At 42.2% G+C, this 26,061-nt stretch overlaps 1 protein-coding gene across 6 annotated transcripts in view; it reads right to left on the reverse strand.

Moving 5' to 3' along the window:
• Positions 1-26,061, reverse strand: part of HACE1 (HECT domain and ankyrin repeat containing E3 ubiquitin protein ligase 1) — an 84,429-nt gene that overhangs the window by 16,859 nt on the left and 41,509 nt on the right. For 4 of the 6 annotated variants that reach the window (XM_061623446.1, XM_061623444.1, XM_061623449.1 and 1 more), the window contains exons 18-23: positions 24,135-24,284; positions 22,249-22,445; positions 7,410-7,541; positions 6,713-6,811; positions 6,420-6,490; positions 2,597-2,873 (exon numbers count right to left, since the gene is read on the reverse strand). In XM_061623446.1, coding sequence (XP_061479430.1) covers positions 2,612-2,873; positions 6,420-6,490; positions 6,713-6,811; positions 7,410-7,541; positions 22,249-22,445; positions 24,135-24,284 — 911 coding nt within the window. In that variant the 3' untranslated portion in view covers positions 2,597-2,611. Of the gene's footprint in view, positions 1-2,596; positions 2,874-6,419; positions 6,491-6,712; positions 6,812-7,409; positions 7,542-22,248; positions 22,446-24,134; positions 24,285-26,061 lie in introns of those variants that run through there. The other 2 variants (XM_061623445.1, XM_061623447.1) reach the window with 1 other exon arrangement.

A 26,061-nucleotide genomic window follows, 5' to 3' on the forward strand; every position in this document is an offset into this window, starting at 1 on the left:
TTTATTTTGAAGTCGGAGTCAGTACATTTCTACCAACTCCAACTCCACCCAAAATTGTTCCCGACTCCACAGCTGGATGTGGGCTAACAAACTGAAACTTAATCCAGACAAGACAGAAGTGTTGCTGGTCAAGGGGAAAACTGCACTAGGGACAGGGTTGCAACCTGTTCTGGATGGGGTTGCACTCCCCTTGAAGGAGCAGGTTCACATTTTGGGAGTCCTCCTGGATCCTGCCCTGCTGCTTGAATATCAGGTGGCTGCGGTAGCCAGGAGTGCTTTTGGCCAATTCAAACTGGTCTACCAGCTGCGTCCATTCCTGCAGGCAGTTGACCTGGCCACAGTGACACATGCATTGGTGACATTGAGGATTGATTACTGTAATGCACTCTATGTGGGGCTCCCTTTGAAAACAGTTCGGAAATTACAGTTGGTTCAAAACGCAGCAGCCGGAATGTTAACTGGAGGATGGCGCAGGGAGTATATCACTCCTGTGCTTTATTGATGCCACTGGCTCCCAATTTGTTTCTGGGCCCAATTCAAAGTGCTGGTTCTGACCTTTAAAGCCCTAAATGGCCTTAGACCAATGTACCTGAGGGACCGCTTACACCCATATGTACCTGCCCAGGATTTAAGATCACCTGTCTCTGGTCTCCTCTACGTGCCTGGAATGAAAGATGTTAGATTGTCAGGCATGCGGGAGAGAACCTTTTCAGCTATGGCGCCCAAGCTTTGAATACCCTACTCCAAGAAGTCTGCTCTGCTCTCTCCCTGATGGTTTTCCGGACACTTCTGAAAACCATGTTGTTCCAGAGAGCCTTTGGGAGGGACTGAAGGTAGAGCCTGAACTGATTTTAGCCTTCTATTTTAATTTTACCTCTTTAGTCCCTTCAGTACCACTCCCCTAGCTAGCTAGCTATTTGATATGTATGTATGTGTGTGTATATATATATATATTGTATTTTATGTAGTTTATTTTAATGTTTTTGTGATCTTTATTGTGTACAATTTTATTATGTATGTGTTCGATTTTAGTGTAAGCCGCCCTGAGTGCCCTATTATAGGGTAGAAGGGCGGGTTAGAAATATTTTAAATAAATAAAATCCAAGGTAACTGTACTGGTTGGGGCTGATGGGAGTTGTGGTTCAAAACATCTGGAGGGCAACAGGTTGGGAAAGGCTCTCTATAATCTGACATGCTGTCTTATCACTTCAATGAAATACCTACTGGGCCCCCGAGATAAAGGAAGGGTAACAATTATTTGTCTTTTTTGCAGTCCATGGTGTCCACAAAGCTCTCCTCCAACACCACATTTCAAATGAGTTCATTTTTCTCTTATATTTCACATCCATACATACAGATCGGAAATACCATGGTCTGAATGATCCTGACTTTAGTGTTCAGTGATACATCTTTGCATTTGAGGACCTTTTCTAGTTCTCTCACAGCTGCCCTCCCCAGTCCTACCCTTCTTCTAGAGCAAATTAAACCAGAACTATCACTAGAAGCTAAAATGAGGATATCATACTTTGGACACATAATGAGAAGACATGATTCATTAGAAAAGATAATACTGGGGAAAACAGAAGGGAGTAAAAAAAGAGGAAGGCCAAACAAGAGATGGATTGATTCCATAAAGGAAGCCACAGACCTGAACTTACAAGATCTGAACAGGGTGGTTCACGACAGATGCTCTTGGAGGTCACTGATTCATAGGGTCGCCATAAGTCAGAGTCGACTTGGAGGCACGTAACAAAATGTTTTTAGCAACCAACAGTTAATTGCAATTGATTTCCACACCAGAGGATAACGGTAATAGTCACTGTGGAAATTCATGTGTCCTAGAGGTTGGACCTTGAGCAAGCAGGTTTACAAAAGTGTGTACATGATTCTTTCTGCTTGCCCTTATGGAAGCAGATAGATTATATGGAAAACTCTGCTTCAAAACCGATGCCCACATCTAGGTATTTTCCTAACTCCTATAGTGGATCAAATACAAAGGGATTTTGAAGTATGGAAACATTTCAAAATATCACAGATGGCAAAATGAGTTCAAATTTGCTATTTCCAAGTTGCTGTTTCTTTTCATGATGTTATTCTTTTTGTTAAAGACCATCAATTAGGAAAATAGCAAAAGATGATACCAAGGTTTTACTTAAGAAAACAATGGATCCAAAAAGTGTGTGTCCATCACATAACTGCTTTCAGTCTTCCTCTGGTGGCTGTGTTCAACTCCAATGTTAGACAGGATACCCTATTCACTGAAATTTTTCTAATTGAGATGTAGCAAAAAATGAAGATCTGGATGTTTCCTGTTCATATAATCGTAGAGTTGGAAGGGGCCTATAAGGCTATCAGGTCCAACCCCCTACTCAATGCAGGTATCTAAATTAAAACATACCCGACAGGTGGATATCCAACTGCCTCTTGAAGGCTCTCCAGCGGAGAGCCCACCACCTCTCTAGGTAATTGGTTCCACTGTTTGTTTATTTATTTTACTGCATTTGTATACCGCCCCATAGCCAAACCTCTCTGGGCGGTTTACAACAATTAAAAATATTAAAAACAAATAATTTAAAAACACATTTTTTAAAAAGCAATTTAAAAACACATGCTAAAATGCCTGGGAGAAGAGGAAAGTCTTGTACTGTTGTACCATTCGAACAGGAAGTTCTTCCTGATGTTCAGTTGAAATCTGGCTTCCTGTAACTTGAGGAGCAAAAAAGCAAGGAGGGAGGCACTCAAAAATGCTCCAGCCAAAGAGAGGGAGACCCTCAACGTGCCAAACCAGCAAACAGCAGAGAATTGGGAATGAGAAATTTTTATTGCAGCCCAAAGCATTTCGGATGTTGGCACAACCCTTTGTCAAGGGCAATCTGCAAAAATATATATGTAAACACCATTAAAATCAATTACATTCTAAAATTTGACAAGAACTACGTATGTCTGCTCAAAGTAAACAACACTCTGCATGATGCTGGCCAAATACTAAAATTAATAAAGAAAGTACAACCAAAATGAAACACAATGAAAATGAACATGAAAAACCTTTCAAAAACTAAAACTGGTTACACATGAACTGAACACAAAAAAAATTAAACAAAGCTATTAATTAAGAAGGATAAACCATAACAAAGAAAATGGAAAAAAGAATGAGAATAAATGACTCGGAATACCTTGTGCAAATAACAAGCTGTTATCTCATCAAAGTAACAAACGAAATTCTTAAAAGCAGCTGGCTCTTAAAAGAAGAAAGATAAAGAGCACACCCACTCATGTGGGTGTAGCCACTCACTGGAGGATGGTTTCTGCATTCTACAAGGTATATGGTTCTAATGAAGATTTCAGATCATTGCCTTTGTTGCATTCTGAATTCTAAAAGGTATATGATGCTGATTTCAATGAGAGTAACTACTTCTTAAAGGTAGATACAAACATCCATATAGATGGCACTAAGTGGAGTGTAGGGTAAAAAATAAATGCAACAAAGGCAATGATCTGAAATCTTCATTAGAACCGTATATAAAGGGTTGTGTCAACACCCGAAAGGCATTGAGCTGCAATAAAAAATTCTCATTCCCAACTCTCTGCTGTTTGGGGGTTGGCACCTTGAGAGTCTCCCTCTTTGGATGGAGCATTCCTTTAACTTGAGCCCATTATTCCATGTTCTGCACTCTGACATGACCAAGAAGAGACCCTGGCCCTCCTCTGTGTGGCAACTTTTCAAGTACTTACTTCCCTGGGCTGTTGCTGGGAGAAAGGGTGGGATATAAATCAAATAATAAATAAGTACTTGAACAGTGTTATCATATCTCCCCTCAGTCTTCTCTTCTGAAAGCTAAACATGATCAGTTCTTTCAGTCTCTGCTCATAGGGCTTTGTTTCCAGTCCCCTGATCATCCTCACTGCCCTACTCTGAACCTGTTTCAGTTTGTCTGCATTCTTCTTAACCTCCGGTGTCCAGAACTGCATGCAGTACTCAAGATGAGGCCTAACCAGTGGCAAATAGAGGGGAACCAATACTTAACATGATTTGGAAACTATACTTCTGTTAATGCAGCCTAAAATAGCATTTGCCTTTTTTGCAGCCACATCACACTGTTGGCTCATATTCAGTTTGCGATCAATAACAATCCCAAGATCCTTCTTGCATATAGTACTGCTGAGCTAAGTATTCCCCATCTTATAACTGTGCATTTAGTTTCTTTTTCTTAGGTGTAGAGCTTTGTACTTATCCCTGTTAAATTTCATTCTATTGTTTTCATTCAGCCCAATGCTCCAACCTATCAAGATCCCTTTGAATTTTGTTTGTCTTCCAAGTTATTAGCTATCCCTCCCAATTTTCTATCAGCTGCAATTTGATAAGCATTCCCTGTACCTCCTCATCCAAATCATTAATAAAAATGTTGAAGAGTACTGGGCCCAGGACCGAGCCCTGTGGCACCCTGCTCATTACCTCCCACAGTTTGAGAAAGAAACATTGATAAGCCCTCTCTGAGCACGATTCTGGAGCCAACTGTGGATCCACCTGATAGTTGTTCCATCCAGCCCACATTTAGCTAGCTTGCTAATCAGAATATCATGGGGCACTTTGTCAAAAGCTTTGCTGAAGTCGAGATATATTATGTCCACAACATTCCCACGGTCTACCAGGAAAGTTACTCAATCAAAAAATGAGATAAGATTAATCTGGCAGGATTTGTTTTTAATAAATCCATGTTAGCTTCTAGTAACCACTGCACTGTTTTTAAGGTGCTTACAGATTGACTTCTTTATAATCTTTATAATCAGAATTTTCCCAGGGATTGACGTCAGGCTGACAGATCTGTAGTTCCCAGATTCCTCCTTTTTTGCTCTTTTTGAAGATAGGGACATTAGCCTTCCTCCAGTCATCCAGCAAATTGCAAATGGCCCTCTGTGTGTCTAGCACAGGGTAGGAAACTGGAGGATGAGACTAACTAGTGCAGCCAATGTAGCTCTTGCTATGTCAGCTGTGCTGCGACAGCCCAGGCTATGCTTATTGATAAGGTGGCATGCTGGCTATCCCTTGCGAGGACTGTCCTTTGGAGCAGACCAAAGGAACTGTGATCCCTCTGATCTACTCCAGGACTATGAACTCCAGCACCTGTCAGGAGTCAAGCCAATGTTTTCCTTGCCTGCACTTTTGCCTTCCCTAATATGCACAATCAGTTAGTCATCGGTTGACAGGACTGAGAAGGAGTCTGCATTCCCAAGCCGGCCCTTCACTTCCCGAGTTTATGCCCAGCACATAGCAAACATCCATTATTAGTAGGGTTTCCACCTTAATTTAGCAGTTTTCTTTCTATATTAGAATCTTGATCTGTTTTGGTCTGGCACTGGGAAACTGGACAGGGACCATAGCGCAACATGCCCTTCCTCTGGAGGAGGTCTTATGGAGCCTTGGAGGCAATGGCTTACTTCCAAAAGCCCAGCTCAGCAGCTTCCGTATCTGCCACATGCCCTGGTAGGTCACAGTGGGCAGCATGGGCAGCATGTGCTGGCTGCAGTCCAGCTTGGGTATCATTGGCAGAAAGGAAACTGTTTTGGTGTTCTGATGTGTTGTCAACACCATGCCAATATACACTTGGAAGTTGTAATTTAATATAGCTATACCTGGATTTAATCAACCATTATGTTGGACCTCTTATTTCCCCCCCTTACCCCCTGCTCTCCTTCCAGCTGTGGGCACAGAACAGCTGAAACAATTGTGTTTATTTACATAGGCTGACCCCTATGTGATATTAACTATGAATGTTCAATAAAATGACTAAATTGTGTTGCCAAAAGAACACAGTTTGCCTAGTTAACAGCAGTGAAAGAACTTTGGCCACTGAGTCTAGGATAAATTTTTACAAATTTCTCAAGGTCTATCTTGCTACTACAGAAGAAATTGAGGAATTCAGACTGCAAACCTAATACCATTTACCTGGGAGTAAGCACCATCAAAATAAATAGGACTTATTGCTGAGTAGACATGGCTGGAATTGCACTGTTTGACAAACCATGTTACTAACCAAATTTTGGATTATTCATCAAAAAAGATGCTCTAAAGCACATTTATTCAGTTGCTGCTACACTAGAACTATAACCTGGTTTTCTACAGGATTGGTAAGTGTCACTCCGCTGATGGTAAGGCTTCTGTGAGTGGAGTCCAAAAACCCCCAGATACGATCCAGAATTAATCTGTGGGGAGCCCAAAAGTTGATGGCTGATAAATTTCATCCACCTGACCAAGGATTAACCAGCCATTATGTTTGCATAATCAGACCCTACAATCAGTATGTCATCAAGTGGATATGTTTAAGTGAATTACAACCATCAGTGTTAGTGAAATATTTTCATTGAACTACTATCTGAAATTTTACTAACAAATGTTACAAAAACAAAAAAGCAGCACTCACCTCCCAGTGACAAACTGCAACAATAATACTCGCTCTTCCTGACTTAGTTCTTCTACAACTTCCCAAAACCACTAGATGAAGAAAATTTTTTAAAGAGTAAGCTGATTTCTTTTTCAACAAAACACTAACCAAAAGACAGACATATACTTGTTGCTTTAAGTTATGGAAATTAATAACTGCTTGATTCAAACAAATCATTCCCACGATTACAATAGTCTCAGTTATATTTTAACCCAGAAGTAGAAAATCTCTGATATACTCAAGTGTCTGCATCCATCTCATGGAAATATTACCTGAATCACTGTGTCATCTCTTTCATAACCACTTGTATATTCTGTATTTTTTATCCAGTCACTGACATCAATTTCTGGCATGCCTGAAAGTAGCAGTTCCTTCAAAAAGAAAGACACCAAACCAAAACTGTGAAGATGATGGACAATTTTAATTTAAAAAAAGTTTGGATTAATTTGATGCAATATTAATCTGGGTATTTCTTTAAAAAACTAGCTTCAATACTATGTGGAATATTGTTACCATGATCCCAAATAGGGGGAATTACAAATCAAAGTGGCACCTTTCCCATGATTGGATACAGAAGTTTACAGTCACACGCAGTCAAACTGTTCTTTGAGCATTTATGTAAAAAAACTGAGTTACATAAAACATTGTACCCATCTCCAACAAAATAAAGTGAAACTTTTAGCCAAATGAATAAATACATGAATTTATCTAATGGTGTGAGTTGATGGCAGTCCCCTGCATCTGGTCAGGGGGCTGGGGGTTGGCGGATACCCCAAAGTGCAGGGGAGAGAATGAGTAATAGATTAAAAATGCTCCTCTCCCCACTCCACTCACAGAAGCCTTACCATCAGCTGAGTGGCACTGTTGGATACAATCCGCAAACTAGCTAGCTTCAATACTATCTAATTACCGGCTGTTCTATCACACTGAATGCTATCCCACACAACTGAGATGAACCATTTTGCTTACCAGTTCATATTCATCAAATAGCTGTATCAGAGAAGGTGGAATGAACATATGGAAGCCTTGGAGAAAAGCATTTATTTGAGGCTGAATGGCTCTTGTCATTCGAAGCTCAGTGACAAGTTGAACATATTCGGCCTGAAAAGATACAGTTATGTGACACATACATATAAAATCCAATTTGATTGGGGTTTCAGTACTTTAGTCACTCATTTCAAACCAGTTCTGATCAAACTGAAGTGTAAAAAGGTGGAGGAGTTAGAGCAGAAACAAAGAACAAGGTTTCTAAGGAAGATCATAAAATACTGTGGAGAAAAGTCTTATCAAGACCTTATATGTATGTGTGGGGTGATTTTTATTTTTTTGCAATACTATTAACGACCCTTGGAAAGTCTTGCCTATTACATTAGACACCCTTACTGTTTTAGATGCCTGCCAAAACCTTGGTTATTTAAACAAGGCTTTCGAGATAACATTTAGTTTTTGCTTTAAAATTTTACTGATTTTATCTATCGTTGATAATTTGATATAGTATACACACACGCGCACACACCCTGCTTAGAGAGTTTTTTTACTTAGAAGTTTTGTTCTTTTCTAAACAAATAAATACAAACAATGAAATAAGTACACAATAGTTATTATACAATTATCAGAATATTGAAGAGTAGTTTATTTTTGAAGAGTATTGCATACCTAAGGTGATTAATGTATTTATGGTTTTCTTACACATCTCTATCTGCACATGTGTGTAGATTCAGTTGCATAGGCTCCATGTGTCTAATCCAGTGAACAGAAAGATGTGGGATTTACATGCACCACTCTGCAATTAACAGCCATCCAGCTCCATGATATTGTGAAGCCGGAACTAACCATAGGATAGGATACGATACCATACAATATTGCCTATATAACACTATAATTATGAAGCTATAATTTCCTATATTTTTGGTGCTTGAGGGAACATGTTAAATCAAAGATTTTTTGTTAACTTGATCATGTTTTGAGAAGGCTATGCTGATAACATTCTCATCAAGCAAAATTGAAAATGAGAAACTCATTGGAAAACTTTGAGAGAGATGAGAAGCAGGGCTCATTCCATCAGCTCTGCTGAAAAACCAGCTCTATCAGGCTTCTCCTGTCTCTGAACTGTTTCCAGCTGGTCACTATGTAAACTGCTGTTTAATTTTAGGAATTGGTGGCTGAGTTTGCTTTTCCCGCTCTTCCCCCCCCTTTTTTTTTCATTCTGTGTTGTGTCATTTAGATTATAATGCTGCAGACAGCAACTGTCTTGTTTTAATTCAGGTACGGGGAACCTTTTAACCTCCAAGGGCCAAAACATCAGATTCTAGCCTTGCATATGAAAACAGCCTTGCAGGCCAAATTTGAACCCCCACAGGCCAGAGGTTCCTCAACCCTGTTTTAATTGACTGCATGTAAGCCACTAAGAATATTTTTGGTTGAAGAGTGGGATCCAAATGCTCTAAATAAAGGAAAAAGATATTCATTAGTAAGAAATTACACACCATTTAGAAGGGTAGGAATTCATACACAACTTATTTTATGCCAATTAACTGGCTAATTTACTAAATGAAACCAGTTTAGAAATAAAGGTTGCCAATTTTTGTCCTACCCAGGCTCTTGTTTGTGTAATGGAGTTGCCATCCCTTACTGGCTGCTGCTGCTTCTCTGCTTGTAACAGCCAGTTCATCTGATTTTTTTTTAAGTTTCTCTAACTCTAGAGTTGTCTCACTGTTTTCTACCAAGTTCTGCTTGTATTATTCCCAATTCACTTCCACCCTATGCTCAAAGCTGTCACCATTGTATGATGAAGCTAAGTGTAACAACCTTCTCAACTATCACTGAAAATCCAGCAGTCAAGTCTAACTTGATATGGTCAGATTGGCCATCGCTGCCTAATGAATGGGTGATGTTTTCCTTCCATCTATAAAAATATTTATCGCTAATAAAATTGGGAGATACTTGATTTGAAGCAAGCAGAACTATACAATCTGAGGAGAGTTATTATGTTTTAATTAATTCAATTTCTGGGCAAGATACTGGCATATGTGGTGGCATCTTAGCTCCAGGGGTTTCTGGATGAGATGGATTATCTAGATCCATTTCAATCTGGCTTCAGATTTGGACAAAGACAGCTTTGGTCATCTTCATAGAAGACCTATGTCAGGAACTGGACAAGGGGAGTGTGTCCCTGTTGGTTCTGCGGGACCTCTCAGTGGCTTTCAATACCATCAACTATGGTATCCTTCTGTGCCACCTCGCTGGGATGGGACAGTGTTTTACAGTGGCTCCATTTCTTTCTGGAGGGGTTGACCCTGGAAGGTCGTGCTGGGGGATTCCTGTTAGACTCCCTGGCCATTGGCCTGTGGAGTCTGTCATGGCCCCGTCAGAGGACTCCTCAGATGAGGATGACTCGGGAGTAACAGCAGCAGACCCAGGAGCAGCAGACCCAGAAGGAGACACGGAGGAGACTCCTGAGAATCCAGCTCCTTCTCCCCCTCAGCTGCAGAGCACCCCAGATACAGCGGAGGCCCTGCAGCCAGACGCAGACAGTGAACAGGATACTCCTCCCTCACCTGCAGAACGTAGACAGCAGAAGGTCAGGCAGAAGAGAGGCAGGCCTGTCCCCTTAAGGCCAAAACGCTGAGGGCTCACACCTGCTGTCAAACCTGCTCTTTATAAGGCACACCTTGGGTTCAGCTTGTTGCTGACTGCAATGTCAGGCGTGGCTTTGTGTATTCCTAGTTTCCCTGCAGCATCTCTTGGATTGACCCCTTGGCAATTGATCCCGGACCTCTACTGACCTCGCTTCTGGACTTCTGACTTGGCAAGTAAGCTTCAGACAGGCCTGGTCCTTATCAGGTTCCCTCCTTGTTGGCCTGGCAGATTTACAACCAGACTGCCGGCTAAGGACTTCCCTTCCCTGCTAACGACCCAGGAATTTCCAGCCCCCACCGGCACTGCTGACTCAGTGCAGAGCTGACAGAGTCCTGGAGTCTCTCGGGGTTCTGTTATGTCCCCCATGCTATTTAACATATACATGAAACTGTTGGGAGAGGTTGTGATCCAGTGCCACCAGTATGCTGATGACACCCAACTCTATTTCTCCTCTCCATCTAAATTCAAGGTAGCTGTTTCCATTCTAAACCAGTGTCTGTCATCAGAAATGGATTGCATGAGGACAAGCAAATTGAAGTTTAATCCAGCCAAGACAGAGGTGCTCTTGGTCAGTTGAAATGCAGATAAGGAAACAGGGATTCAACCTGTGCTAGGTGGGGTTACTCACCCCATGAAGACACAGGCTCACATTTTGAGTGTACTCCTGGACTCAGCCCTGAGCCTGGATGCTCAGGTTTCAGCAGGGGCCAGGAGTGCATTTGTACAGCTAAAACTAGCGCACCACCTGCGTGCATTCCTGGAGATGTCTGATCTGGCCACAGTAACACAACCTTAGTCACATTCCATTTGGATTACTGCAATGTGCTCAATGTGGGGCTGCCTTTAAAGAATGGTCAGAAACTTCATTGGGTCCAAAGAGCTGCAACCCAATTGTTTACCAGAGTTGGTGACAGAGAGCACAGAACTCCACTGGCTACTAGTCTGTTTCTGAGCCCAATTCAGAGTGCTGGTTATGACTTATAAAGCCCTATGTGGCATGGGTCCAGGCTTTCTGAAGGAGTGTATCTTCCCATATGAGCCTGTCCGAGCTCTGAGCATCCCGTGATGCCCTGCTCTGGGTCCCGAAACCCTCACAGGCACATTGGGTTCGAACACGGGAGAGGGCCTTCTTGGTGGCTACCCCCAAGCTCTGGAATTTGTTACTTAGGGACATTAGACTGGCGCTCTCTCTGTTGTCCTTCCATCGGCAGGTGAAAACTTTTCTGTTCTGACAGACTTTGGGGAACTGACTACAAGGACTTTAATAGGGTTCTGTTTTACTGATTTTTTTAATCAATGTGTTTTAAATATTCTAATTCCATAGATAGTTATTAAAATGTGGTTAAACTTTCTGCATGTTTTCAGTTATATGTTTTTATCTGTATTTCTTTTAATTTTTGTAAGCTGCCTTGAGTCCCAGTTCTGGAAAAAAGATGGGATATAAATAAATAAAATCATCACCACCACCACCATCTCCTCTTATAGTGGAAGCACTTGTCACAAACAAAGCACAATAACTTTGTTATTATTATGATAGTGCCATTAATGTATGGAGAGATTTACAGAACATAAGCTTTAAAAAACTCCTGCATCAAAGAACATACTACCCAAGCTCCAACAGAAGAGTTAGGAGAGAAGAAAGACAAGTCAAGTATAACAGGGAACAGATATGTGCAAATAGGCCTTTTCACAAACAGTTCCAGCGTATAGGTTGTACATGTGATAGAATATAGAAGAGAGTGTCCCAGGGTTGCTGGCCTTCCATTTGAATGTGAATCTATGTAAACTCCACCCATGTATCTGGCTCACCCTTTCCCCATCAAATTAACTCATGAAAAAGACATTTGATCTTACCGTAAAACGGTTTTCTCTGTGCATGTTAAAAGATGATCTCAGGTGGGGTAGCTAGCTCCACCTAGCGATTGAAGGCATAAGAGTGCTACTGAATTTTTTTACAAGAGCTTCCTGCTCTGCGCAGCTCTTGATAACATTACCAACGAGAAAACAAAAGGAACCACAGAAATGAAACAGTAGACAACAGCACTTATACACTCTCTGCTGTAGGCCTATGCTGAAACAGTGATGGCAGCGCAGCTCTCCTAGGGAGTGGCCCTAAGATCATCTGTTGACATGCACAGAGAAAACCGTTTTACAGTAAGACCAAATGTCTTTTCTCCTGTGCATGTAAAAGATGACCTCAGGTGGGGCATACCAAAGCTGATCCTTGTAGGGTGGGAACATCGCTGGGCTGAGAATACTACTGATTTGGGAGCACGTGCTGTAGCACTCTCCTCCCGAAGGCTGCCTCTACTGAGGCGTACGTGTTAATCTTATAGTGCTTAACAAAATATTAGGAGTGACCCATGTTGCTGCTCTACAGATCTCTATGAGAGATGCATGGTGTGAGAACGCTGCCAATGTGGCTGCTACCACTATGCTGGCCAGCCGGGCTAACCTTAGTGAGGCGTAGGCTAGTATGATACATGCTTTGATCCACCTAGTGAGAGTGGATGAGGAAACCTTCTTCCCTAATGACGCTGGGTGAAAGGACACAAATAAACTATCTGTCTTTCGGATATGTTTTGTTTTAGAAATATATACTTTCAGGGCTCTTTGCACATCCAGCGAATGCCATGCTTTCTCTGTGGGGTGAACAGGATTAGGACAAAAAGAATGGAGCACCAGCTCTTGCTGACAGTGGAGCCACCAGGGGGCTATCAGTAGAACTGTCACCCTTTCTGCTCGGATCTTTTGAAGTACCCTGGGAATGATCGGAAGTGGTGGGAAGGCATAAAGTTGTCCTTGAGGCTACCGGGCCGTCAGAGCATCTATGCCTTCCGCCTCTGGTGTCAAGTATCTGTAAAAGAATCTCTTTACCTGGCGGTTGTGGTGGGTGGCAAATAGGTCCACTTTGACACTGCTGAAAGGCCATCGGGTGCAGCTTCCATTCTCCCTGATGAACCTTCTGTCTGATGAGCCAATCCACTTGGCAGTTGTCCTCCCCCTCGAGATACTCTGCGAGGATCGAATCCAGGTGTGTTTCTTCCCACCGAAAAAGGAGGGCAGCTTCGTTCTGCAGTTGGGGGAAGTGTGTGCCTCCCTGATGGTTCAAATGAGATTTGGCTGATATGTTGTCTGTCCTGACAAGCACCACCCCCAACCGTCTGACCTCTGCGAAGTGTCTCAGGGCCAGCCGAATTGCCAGAAGTTCCAGGAGATTGATTGGAAGTGCAGACTCCTGTGATGACCATGTCCCTTGTATCATCTGGCCATTGCAAGTGGCTCCCCAGCCTACAAGGCTGGCGTCTGAAGTGATCAGGGTCTGTGGAGGATCCTGGAACGGCACTCCCTTTAGTAGACTGGGTTCGTGCATCGACCATAACAGTGAACGATGGACCGCTGGAGACAGTGCCATCTTCCGGTGCCGCCTGGCTGCAATGTCGCTTTGAAAATGTAGTAGAACCCACTGGAGTGGTCAAGAGTGATGACGTGTCCATGGTGTAGTCTCATAGGTTGAGACCATCAATCCCAAGATGCCTGCCAGATACATGAGATCCGCTAATGGCAACGTTAGAAGTTGAGTTACAGCTGTGTCTTGCACCAATGTTCTGATTCCCTGCTGTGAGTCTATGGTGGCTTATGCATAATGTCTTATGCAGTGGGCTGGACAAAGGTAGCTCTTGGTTTGGTTGATGAGGAAGCCATGATCCTTCAGGCATGCTAGGGTGATGTGCACATCTTCCCAAGCCTTGTGGAAGGAGGCAGACCGGATCAGAAAGTCATCTAGGTAAGGAAAGACATGGACCCCTTGCGTCCTGAGGTATGCCACCAAAGCAACCACAATCTTCATGAATACTCTGGGGGCAGATGCCAGACCGAAAGGCATGGCCCTGTACTGGAAGTGATCCTCCCACACCGCAAACCGGAGGTAACATCTGTGAGGCGGAAAAACTGGGACATGTAGATAGGCCTCCTTTAGATCGCTAGACGAGAGGAAATCTCCCTTTCTCAATGCCTCCTTGATTGACAGCAAGGTCTCCATGGGGAACCTGCAACATTTTATGTACTGATTTAAGTTCTTCAAATCGAGTACCACCCTGAAAGATCCATCTTTTTTTGCGACCGTGAAGAATATAGAGTAGTTTTCTGAAAACCTCTCGCCAATTGGGACAGGTTCTATTTCCGCAATATGCAAGAGGTGGGCAATCGCTTGTAGGGTCCTTTCCTGTTTGTCTGGAGACAGTGAGAGAGGAGAGGGGATGAATCTGGTTGGAGGGATGGAGGTGAATTCCAGCCTCAATCCATATTGAAGGGTGTGCAGTACCGATTGGTCCGAAGACGTGTCCCTCCAGTGGTGGGCAAAGTGTTGGAGATGGGTCTCTGGCATCAGAATTGATGATTATTCCCTCAAGACTGGAGTCCAAACCCTGATCTATTGGGGAAATGTTGTTGGCCTTTAGTCTGGGTACATTGGCTACCCCAGAAGGGGCGGCTGGTACGGGCATCCTTTGCTCTTCCAAATGCCCTAGAGCCTCAAAAGGACTGAGAGGGCAGATAAGGATGGAATGGCCTCCGAAATGATCTCCTATCATCCCGTTTCTTGGCAGAAGTCATAGCTTTCTTCTTTTCCTTCAATTCCAAGACTCCCACTAGGGCATCATCTCCAATCAGTTTGCCTCCCACATAGGGCTCAGACGAGAGATTAGAGCGGGCTGCAGTATCAGCCTCCCAATGGCGCAACCATAGAGTCCTTCGAGTGAAAACACTTGCTGCTAATGACCTTGCCGAAAACTGCATGGCATCCATGGATGCATCTGCCATAAATCCGCTCTTGAAATTTTTAGAAGAGACGAGTTTGAGCCAGATCCTGCTGCGGGCCATCCAACAGGTCCTCTAGCCATAACAGGAATGCTCTTGCAAGGAGCCAAGGAGGCTGCTGCTGCACTGGCTTCATGAATTCTCCTGAGACCTAGATCCAGCTTGCGTTCTGACGCATCCTTGAGGTGGGCATCCGAGTCCTTCAGGTTCAAGGATGGATTTAGTAAATTGATGATGGGAGCATCCACCAGTGGGACCTTGAGTTGGTCCATGATGTGTTGTCCTAACGTATAGTATTTGTTGGCAACTGAAACAGATTTCTTGCACTGCAGTGGGACATCAAATCCGGACTTAATCACCTTAGGTAGTAGTGATGGAAGTTTTAGTACCCTTGACTTGGGTTTCGGGTCTGGACACATGGCCAAAATTCTAGATGCTGAGGGGGCTGGAGGGTCTTCCGGGGGATTTAGGCTCAGAGCTTCCATTGCCTTGCACAGGAGTGGAAGGAAATGAGCCTGCTGGAAAATCCTATTGGTTACTACCTCCTCTGACTCTGAATCTCCACTCCATTCTTCCTCATCGAGGACAATCAGATAGTTGTCTGGGTCAACAGTTGCCTCATCCGGAAGTTGAGGATGTCTGCCCTGTGAGGCAGCATAAGGGTCAAGTGTTGCACTGCCCCGTGGATGGCGCATGTTTGAAGGACAGCGGGCTGTAGCCAAGCCCTGCACCACTTGCGTTCTCGAAGATAGCTGAGTGGATGCTGCGGCTGGTGTGTTCTGTGGAAGTTGTTGTGCAGTAGCTACTGATGTAGAAAGATCTCTGGCTAGATCCATTAGCAGAGAATCTCTCAGCTGTTCCTTTAATTGTTGCAGCATGTGCTCTGACAGTTGCAACTGGAGAGGTTGAGCATGAGAACAATGTGGGTTGTGCACCCCCCCATATTTGGGATTCCTGACACGAAGAGGGGGGGAAAGTTGGATGCTTCTCTCCTAGCCTCCTGCAGTGCTTGGTGAGACGCAGCTGTCTTGATGAAGCCTGTAAAATCCTCAGGAGATGTTGCAGAGAAAATTGCATCTAAGGTAGGCTGGAGCTGGGTGCCTTCCTCCTCAGATAAGGATTCTTGATCCCTCTATGCCCTGCATATGATGCTGTGAGCAACCTTCTCTGCAGCCCCCTGTGGATTATCAGGCCCTTGCCAGTCGTGACTGGTTCCCCTATTTTTCTTAGGTGCCAGTCCTTGAGAAGCTACCCTGCCCGCCACAGTAAACGCCTCAGCCACCTCATGCCTGCAGGTAGAGGGGTGGGTTATGGCTGCCTCCACCTAGGGTTCCATAGAATATAAAGGCCCTAGGGCCTGTTTAGGTAATAGCAGCGGCACAACGTCCATTCTGAGGGGAGGCGTGAGTAGCTTAGGCTTCTTTGGTGGATTTTCCGATTTGTGTGTTGCTTTCCCCATGGGAGCAAACCATGCTGCGGGTCTTACACGGGCTGAGGGCCGCAAAAACAGTTATGCTTTGTGTGGGAGTGTTGGGGGGGAAGGCAGACTGTGCTTCCGTTGGCCCGCTGAGACCTTCCGCAAGTGAGGGGATGAAGAGGAGGTGGTAGGAGATCGGCGTCCTGTGCTAGCACATTGAAATAGGCTCCCCTGTTCAAGCAAGGGATCCAAGGAGGCTGTTCGGGCATTTACCACTAAAGCCGCTCAGACGCAGCTGTGATAACGAGGCTCATGGGGGGGTGCTGGAGCCAGCAAAGGAGATCAAACTGGTCTTGAAGAAAGAAGGGGGGTGCCCACTTGTCTCTGGGGGGGGAACTTAAAACTAAAAACGTCTAATTTATTTTAATAAAACACACAAGAAAGGAATATAGTAAAGGGAAAGAAACACAAACACACATAAGACAGACACAAACTATACAGGCCTGAACCAGAGCAGAGAGAAATCAACCGTTCTTGGTGGAAGGCAGAAGAGAACTGAAGTAAGGAGCTGCACAGAGCAGGAGGTCCTTGTAAAAAAGTTCAGTAGCACTCTTCTGCCTTCAACCGCTAGGTGGAGCTAGCTACCTCACCTGAGATCATCTTTTGACATGCACAGGAGAAAGATTTATCCACATAGGCAACTGACCATATGTACAAACAATGAATGTAGTGGTATAAACCAATTCTATATCTTGCTATCAAGTATATATTTGTAAAGTGCTATAATAATTCATGTTCTATATATGTATCTAAAGCTTAACCCTGATTAATATCTGGCCTGCTTTAGCTAAGAATACAAAAATCCTTTTGATCACCCTATTCTTTGTTGGAGAAGTCTGTTCATCTGTCTGACAGTATAATTACCAACCTGACCTTGAAAAAACTTAAAAGGACCACTTTACAGACCATGCTCTTCTTACATTATCTCCCTGTAGGACAGAACCCCTGCCCATCAGCACCTGGAAAAATAAAGTAATCTCAGTTTGTGTGTGTTAAGGTCAGGATGTGCTTGTGTGAAGTAAGGTCCTTAGAAGAGCAGAAGTCTATCTAGTGCACATCTAGCCCCCATAGCCCAGATGTGTCAACAGATTTATTCTATACAATCTGCTGCCTTATCTGCCCTTCCATACTGCAGCAAGGACAATTAGAAGGTAGTGCAGTGTCCGCAGGGGAAACATAATTTCAGGTTGCATAAAAATAAAAACCTACCACCCACTGTATTATTTATTACATTTATATCCCACTGCCCCTCCAAGGAGCTCAAGATGGTTCTCCTCTCCCTCCCCATTTTATCCTCACAATAACCCTGTGAAGTAGGTTAGGTTCAGAGACAGTGAGTGACTTCACAACTGAGTTGGGATTTGAACCCAGTCACAGATCCTAGTCCAGCATTCTAGCCACTACATCACACTGGATTTTAGAACACAAATTACTTACAGAGTAGGGAAACTGGTATATATTGACATGGCTTCCTACTGACTTAAGTTACTGAAGTCACGCTATGCATCAGAATAGAGAACATGTAGCTTGAGTGCCAACAGCAGGATAACAAAATATTGTCAGTCTATATACCCCAGACCATGTTCTTTGGCATACAGTGTGCATCTACTTTGGGACAAGGAGAGAGCTACAGAAGGAGATCTTAATAAAATACACAACACCAGAGTGTCTTCATGAGGATTATTTGTGTTCACAAGAACTTTACATAGAACTCCAAATATTACTGATTTCTGTTTCTTGAACAATACATTTTCTACCCCATTCTTCTTATGGCCAGAGTCATGTTCCAAAACAACAACAAAAAGACAGCTTTCGTATACATTCCTTCACATACAGCAGAAATGGCAAATATAATTATAAGAAGATGTGGCTTAGTTTATCTATATTGGCAGCCCAAAAGTGCATATACATATACCTGCATCTTTGTAAGACTTAATCACATATTTGTTTTGACATAAAATTACAGCACATTCTGAAGGAAATCCCCAGAGGCCCAGTTCTATAATCAACAAGATGTTCACATTTGAAGAACATCTGTATTTCAAAGCTGTTTAACACGGAAGCACTTTTTTTTATACTTGAATAGCTTAACAGGTGCTGAGGTAAGCTATATGAAGGTATGCAGAACATAATTTAAAAAGATATGAAAAACCCTGAAGTTGGCAATTCTGGCTTATACTTTTAAAATATTGTACTCCCTTCTATCATGCCCAAAAAGGAGTTCCAAAGGGAAAAATCACAAGGCAGGATAAGGAAAAAATACAAGGCAGGAGCCAAAAGTGCTGAATTAAGAGCTGGGGGGGGCGGTTCTATGGTGAACTTAATGCTGAATTTTTGCAACACATGACCTATCTGATGCAGGTTCTTCAGAGGGAGACATACTGAAACACAGACAATGATTCCTCACGCATCCTGCTCCTATTAAATAACGAATATGACACCTCTGTTGCTCACGCTGCAGCTTCAGAGATTACTATGGTTTAAACTTTCTCAAGCACTGTGAATATAATTGCTGCTGTTATTATCAGGAGGTGACACAACCACCACCACCGTACTGGACGTTTAATCACTAATTTCAAATGAGCATGTGGCATATTTGTACAGAGGTTTCAAATGCCAAAAAGCAAATAGCATATTTGTAGCTGCATATGTAGGGACTGCACATTATGCAAATCTGGCTTCTCTACAACCACTGGGGACAGCTCACAAGGATCTAAACAGCACCAAGGTTATTCTAGAATCCTGCCATCCACATGCTCTTAAGTGGTAAACAGTTAATCTGTTGGGCTCCTACTGGGAGGAAGGGTGGGATATAAATATAAATATAATAATAAAAAGTAGGAAGAGATGTGAATAGCAACACATGAATCTGCAAATTTGCAGTAAGATAATTTATTTCTTTATTTAAAATATTTCCAACCCACCCTTCTACCCTACAATAGGGCACTCAGAGCAGCTCACAATAAAAACATACACAGTAAAAAACACAAAAACATTAAAATAGATGAAAATATATAAAATTAAGAAAGCTATGGGAGGAATATTAAAGTGGACTAAAGTGGTAAAACTAAAACCACATTTGTTTCAGGCTCTACCTTCAGTCCCTCCCAAAGTCTCCTCTGGAACAAGATGGTTTTCAGAAGTCTACGGAACAATATCAGGGAGGAAACAGAGTGGACTTCTTGGCAGGGTATTCCAGAGCTTGGGGGCCATGGCTGAAAAGGCTCTCTCCTACATGCCTGCCAGTCTAACATATTTCATTCCAGGCATGCACAGGAGACCAGAGCCAGCTGATCTTAAATCACAGGTAGGTACATATGGGCGTAAGTGGTCCCTCAGGTATATCAGTCCAAGGTCATTTAGGGCTTTAAAGGTCAAAACCAGCACTTTGAGTTGGGTCCGGAAACACACTGGGAGCCAGTGTAGTCAGTCAATGTTTGTAGGGATATATAAAGGTAATTTCCAGTTATCTTTCAATACTGAAAGCCCTATTATTAACATATCTTAACTACTGTATGTAGACCTTTAGAATTTAAGGGCAACATTGAATTCCAGTTGTTGCATCATGCATCTCTTTCACTCTTCCTTACAAATAAACACTCATATAAAAATTGGAAGCAAAGACAACATTTGCCTTTTCTTACCGGCCCACTACAACATAATTATCTTTATATACAATGTGAGCAATATTTTACTAAATCACCATAGAACTTCAAATAGATGAAGATCAAGACACAGGATATCACAAATATTTGTTATTTATGTAAGACTTTTGTTTAAACAGAAATTAGCTTCCTACATTATTAAAGTACAGAAGTGCCAAACACACAACGAAGTGACACCAAGTGGCCACTGGCTACCATGGCAGATTGGTATTCTCCTAAAAAAAATCAGCACAGAAATGATAGACCAAAATGGATATCCATACATAGAAACCGTTCTGAAAAGGACATTTAAGCAGCAAATCCTATGCCCTTTTACTTGAGAGTAAGCCCTAAGAACTCAAAGGGCCTTATCTTTGAGTAGATGTATGCATGATTTCAGAGTTTGTATGAACAGTCAATGAAGGAGGCCTCACTAGCACTATTTTCCTATACCAGCACAAAGCCCCTGGTTATAACTTTGTCAGAACTATAATCTATAATCACTCCCTTTCTACCCTTCCATAAACTTTTTTTTTTTTAAATATGTTTGGTAGATGTTATCCATAGAAATCCTAACCATAAGGAAGAACATTGCATTTTCACTCTTTGTTACACAGATGCAGCTGCTAGACATGCAATGGAGAGCACTGCATCCAGAAAGGAAAGTACCCAGGGAGCAAAAGGTACAGAGTTCTAGTTATATATCTGACAATGCAATATTGAAAACTGGATGTGGTTTAATGGCACTAAGACATGGCCGTACAACTTAGGCTATATGCAGACAATAATATATTGATGCTCTAGCTCCAGTGCTTTTGTGCTAATGCAAAAACCAAAATTAGCAGATGCCAGTAAATCACAGATAACTCATAGCTCTATTTCTGTGTATGGGATAGATGGTCTGGGCTAATTATTTTTCTTTAAATCTGTTTTAAGATATATATTCTACTATATAAGTTTCCAAAGAGCCTTAGGATTGTCTAGCTATACAGTATGAAAATAAAACCATATATGCACAGCAAAGCTTTTTTTAGAACGCCTCAAAAGCACACTATCTCACTGCCTCTCAGCATGAACAAATACAGAAGATGAACACAACATTGAGTCACTGGTAAAGATGGTGGATTGACTTTAGAGTTGTAAACCACTTAAAAGCCATTTTGGCATATAAGCAGTATATAAATCAATCAATAGCAGCTTTCATTTTTAAAGAGTTTCCATAGATTTATCTAGAGCACTTTAGAGCACCAATATGCCACATTCAGTAGCCCAGTGTGCACAAAGTAATGCTTATGGCATCGTGTTACCATGATACCTTACACAGTATAACTACATAGGCAATGCTAACATTTTTCAAATAAGCCAGTACTCAAATTTGTCCAAGATTGTACTGTTTGACCTTCAAGTTCTCCTCCTTTGTCCCATAAGTATGTGCATTGGTTATGGTTACTCAGCAGTGAGAGGGAGACTCTGTATATGCTTAGAGATTCTTAATTCACTATAAGCACCTGAACAGGGTCCCTAACTAAACTGTAGTTAGATCCAGCTGAAGTTAAACCCTTTAAATTGGCAACTATTCTGGAAGCACAAATGGTAGGGTGCTTCTGAGGTTTGTTAAAAACACAACTCTTTACACAATTTTTCCCTTATTATTATTATCAGCAGCAGCAGCAGCAGCTAAATTTAAATCCCACCCTTCCTCCCAAAAGGAGCACAGGGTGGCAAACAACAAGTGATAAAACAATAAGAACATACTAAAAACAATTCCAAAACAGATGCAGACTGGGACAAAGGTATCTACTTGAAAGGACTGTTGAAAGAGGAATGTCTTCCGTAGGAGCCATTAACTCTAGCCCTATATTTTCCAATTGTATCTGTGATATGTTTTATGTGTGATTTTAATGTATAATCTGTGTGGTAAGTGGTACTGAAATGTTTCTAAACCAAATGACCAACAAACAGTTGCAGGCTTATTTGATGGGCTTGCTGCAAGAAGTTCAGATCATATTCAGTACAGCTATGACCAGATTCTTCAAATGTTACTTGTTTTTGTTTTCATGTTCTGAATAAGAGGTCAAAATAGGACAGTAACACAATCTCTAAGCTCTGTCTTATTTTGTGTGTAGTACATTTTTACTTTGTGGGCAACAAAGCTGCTGCCACCAGTTTCCACGGGAAAGCATTACCTGTCAAAGAGCCGTAACATGCAAATAGAATCCAAAGGACTCACTTTATTTTCCTGTGTGACAATTATACTTGCACCGCCTGGTTTCAAAGGCACTTCCTCCATTGCTCCAAATACATCAGTCTCAACAGAGAAGGTCAGCTCCAGTCCCAAGTCACTGATGTCATTATCCAGAATCCACTGCAAGTTCTTTCCATACTCTGGATCAATCGATGCCACATCTTGATAGTTTACAGGAATACCTTGGAGATAATACAAAGGAAAAAAACCTCATGCACGTTAGTTCAGGAACTGTTTTGCTGTTCTATGTTTTATTTGTGGTAAAGGACTGCCCTCTACAGATACACTGAAACAGTGCAAGATGAAGGGGTGGATATATTATGGTCATGGCAATTCACAGATTCCTTCTGGCAAGATATAATTTAAGAGCAGCTCTGATGTCGCAAAATGATATTTTTGTTGCCGAACACTAAAGTGGTTAAGAACATGGACTATGCCCACAGAGAGGTTCTCACTTCAAACATCAGCTAAGCTATCAACCCAGGATGGCCTCTAAGGTAAGTCCTCTTCCTCAGCTTCCATAGACCATCTGTAATATGGAAATCACCCAAGTGCTTCAAATTAAATCTATAGCACTGCTGAAACTTTTTTTTTAATCCTCTAACTTTTTTTAATTTTATTTTACAATATCGGTCTGCGATTGAAGTCCAACAGATCCCTTTAAAATCCTAGGTGGAGATAAAGAATATGGTTGATTTCAAAATTATTCCAGATTAACAAGTTATGAATATTAGTCTAATACTGAAACTCCTGGGGAATACTGGACGCCATAATGTTAACTTAGGCTGTTATCCAATGCACACATTCTATCAGCACAAGGATTTACACTTGTGGAATGTTCCACCCCCCTTCTCCCCCAAATGTACCCCATACCCTACTCAAATCTGCTCCAGAGGATTGGGGTACCCCCTAGAACATATTTGGGGGGGGGAGGAGGAGGAGGGGAAGTTCCATTGCACAAGAATAAATGCTTGAGCTAACAGAACGAGTTACTTACCGCTACATTGGATACAACCCTTAAATTTCTCATTGGACTATCGAGAAGTCCAGGAGGAGGGGAGGGGAAAAGATCCAAAATTGAAAACCTGGGCTCATAGTAAGTAATAGCAGCAGTCCAAATGTATCCAAACAGCTAAATGGGAAGGTGGCAGCTTTGGGGTTTTGGATTACAAATAAGAAATCATTCTTACTCCTGTGTCAAGATAAAACCAACTTGGAGCAGAATTAACCCATTGGGTAATATTTTCTCCCGAGATTCAATAGACCCCCTTCAGCCCTTTATTATTAAATTCATCATAATCAACTTCATCATCACAGGAGTGCAAAGAAAAAACAAAAACAGAACAATTCTATTCCAGTGCTCTTGAAGCTGAATAACCATATACAAATGGAATTTATGATACAAGCAACATTCTACGATTTTCCTCATTCCATCTTGAGAAGTTGCTGAGGCCAAAATTGACTTTTGTTAGCTTAGGCATTGGGTAATTTCATTTTCCCATTCATTTCAATAGGCGACAACTGGACCCAATAGGTTCACGTAAGCTAAGTGGAAAAACTTTGAACAAAATTGAAAGGGGGATGGGAGAAGGCATGAAACACCACAGCATAACTGGCCCATGACTGTGAAGAGTATATGGAGTATACTTAAAATGTTTGCTTTTAAAAACAAAGGTTCTTCAAATATTTCAAACAGCTGCTGAAGTCCACAGCAACTCTACCAATGCAGGGTTTTTTAAAATAAAGCTCTGACTCGTGCTTAACTAAGGAATGGGGCAAGAATGAAAATGAATGTAATAAAAGCCATCTTTTTAGCATGACTGCATGATATACTGCACAATTTAAGAGATTAAAGCTTAATAGAACCCTACCAAGAATATGTTTGTAGAATGACCTTGTGAAATAAATGTTGACTAGTTGCCTGTGGTTTAGTGCTAAACCCAAGATCTGTCCAGCAAATCTGAAGTAGTTCAAGTGATCAGGATTTACAGAAGAGTTGCTATTTGGCTGGAACGTGGTTCCTACAAAAACAACAACAAAGTATTAGATTTCACTTATTATGCAGCCACAAGAGTAGCTGTTTACTATAGCCAGCATGGATTTTTCACATTCCGCATTGTTAAATTGAAAATACTCCCCCATGCCATTCGGATGCTTCCCATAAATTCATTTCAAAACAAAACCTTACAAAACTTATAGTCCTGAACTCAGAAATGCTTAACAACCTTCTACATTTTCATGGCAATAAACAAAACAATCAAAGAGAATCAAGAGTTCAGAGTGTAGAACGAGAGGGGGGAAACCCAGATCCCTTATGGATTTTTTTCTGTCAGAGTTCTCATAATTTGTTGAAATTAATTAAAGATCAGCCATGTTCACAGAGTACCTGTAATCCTATTACTGACCTTGCCCCATACTCTGACCTTCTTCTTCTGCAGTTTAAAAGTTAAAAAAAATGCCTGGCTGATTTTTAATTAATTTAAGAAATTTAGCATTGAACTCAATGATGTTGGGCATGCTCAGTAAGAACCAACTGTCAGTGTTCTAAAAGCCAGATTCACAGTTGCTCGGCTTGCTTAATCAGGGGGCCACACCCACACCAGACTTTGATTTCACTTCCCCCAAAGAATCCTGGAAAGTGTAGTTTGTGAAGGGTGCTGAGAAAAGTCTCCTGTTCCCCTGACAGTGCTCCAGTGGCCAGACTGGTTTAACAGTCAGCCACTCTGATTGAAGGTTTCTGAGGTGAACAGGGCGTCTCCTAGCAACTCTCAGCACCCTTCACTAACTACACTTCCCAGGATTCTTTGGGAGAAGCCATGACTGTCTAAAGCGAAATAAAGGTCTGGTGTGGATGTGGCCCAGGACTGCTTTGGTTTAAATTTGGGTGGGAGGCTACTTGTGCCTGCTGTAGAATAAAAAGGTGGGGGAAATACTGAAAATCAATGATACTGTTCACAATGTTTTCCTTTTGGAAAGGAAAGAGGCTTCCCCTCTGCCCAGTGCCCACTCACCCAATCTCCTCCTCATGATAAGTTTTATCTACCTTAAGCATGATTGCACAGGAATAAATCCCATTGAACTCAATAAGCATGAAAATAATCAAACCTGGCCTCCCTTCCTCCTTCCTCCCATCACCTCCCTTTTGCTCCTTCCCTCCCACTTCTATTGCCCCTCCCCTTCCAATCCCCTCCTTCCCCCCCCTCTCTCCTTCTGCTCCCCTCTCTTTATTTATTTATTGTATTTGTATACCGCCCCATAGCCGAAGATCTCTGGGCGGTTTACAATAACTTTCTCCTTCTCTCTCCTCTCCCCTCCCCCTCCTCCTCTCCCATGGTCAGTTTTACCTATCCTAACCATGATTGCATGGGAGTATATCCCATTGAACTCAATAAGCAGGCAAATGATAAGACCTGCCTTTCCCCTCCTCCTCCTCTCCCCTCTTCCTCTTCCCCTGCCCACTCCAGCCCTCCCTCCCTCCCTCCCTCCCCCTGGTCAGTTTTACCTATCTTAAGCATGATTGCATAGGAGTAAATCTCACTGAACTCAAACATGCATATGATCAAACCTGTCCTTCTCCTCTCCTCCCCCTCCTACCTGCTCCCCTCTCCCTCCTACCCTCCCCATTCCCTGTGGTAAGTTTCACCTATCTTAAGTATGATTGCAGGGGAATAATCCCACTGAACTCAATAGGCATGCAAATGATTAATCCATTCTTAGCAAATTTGCACAGGATCCCATTTCTTACCTCCTGGATTAAAAAGCAAAGAAATTCACTAATAGGCAGAAAACCTTGCAGTT

This window comes from Rhineura floridana, chromosome 4, assembly GCF_030035675.1.
Source record: "Rhineura floridana isolate rRhiFlo1 chromosome 4, rRhiFlo1.hap2, whole genome shotgun sequence".
Taxonomy (NCBI): domain Eukaryota; kingdom Metazoa; phylum Chordata; class Lepidosauria; order Squamata; family Rhineuridae; genus Rhineura; species Rhineura floridana.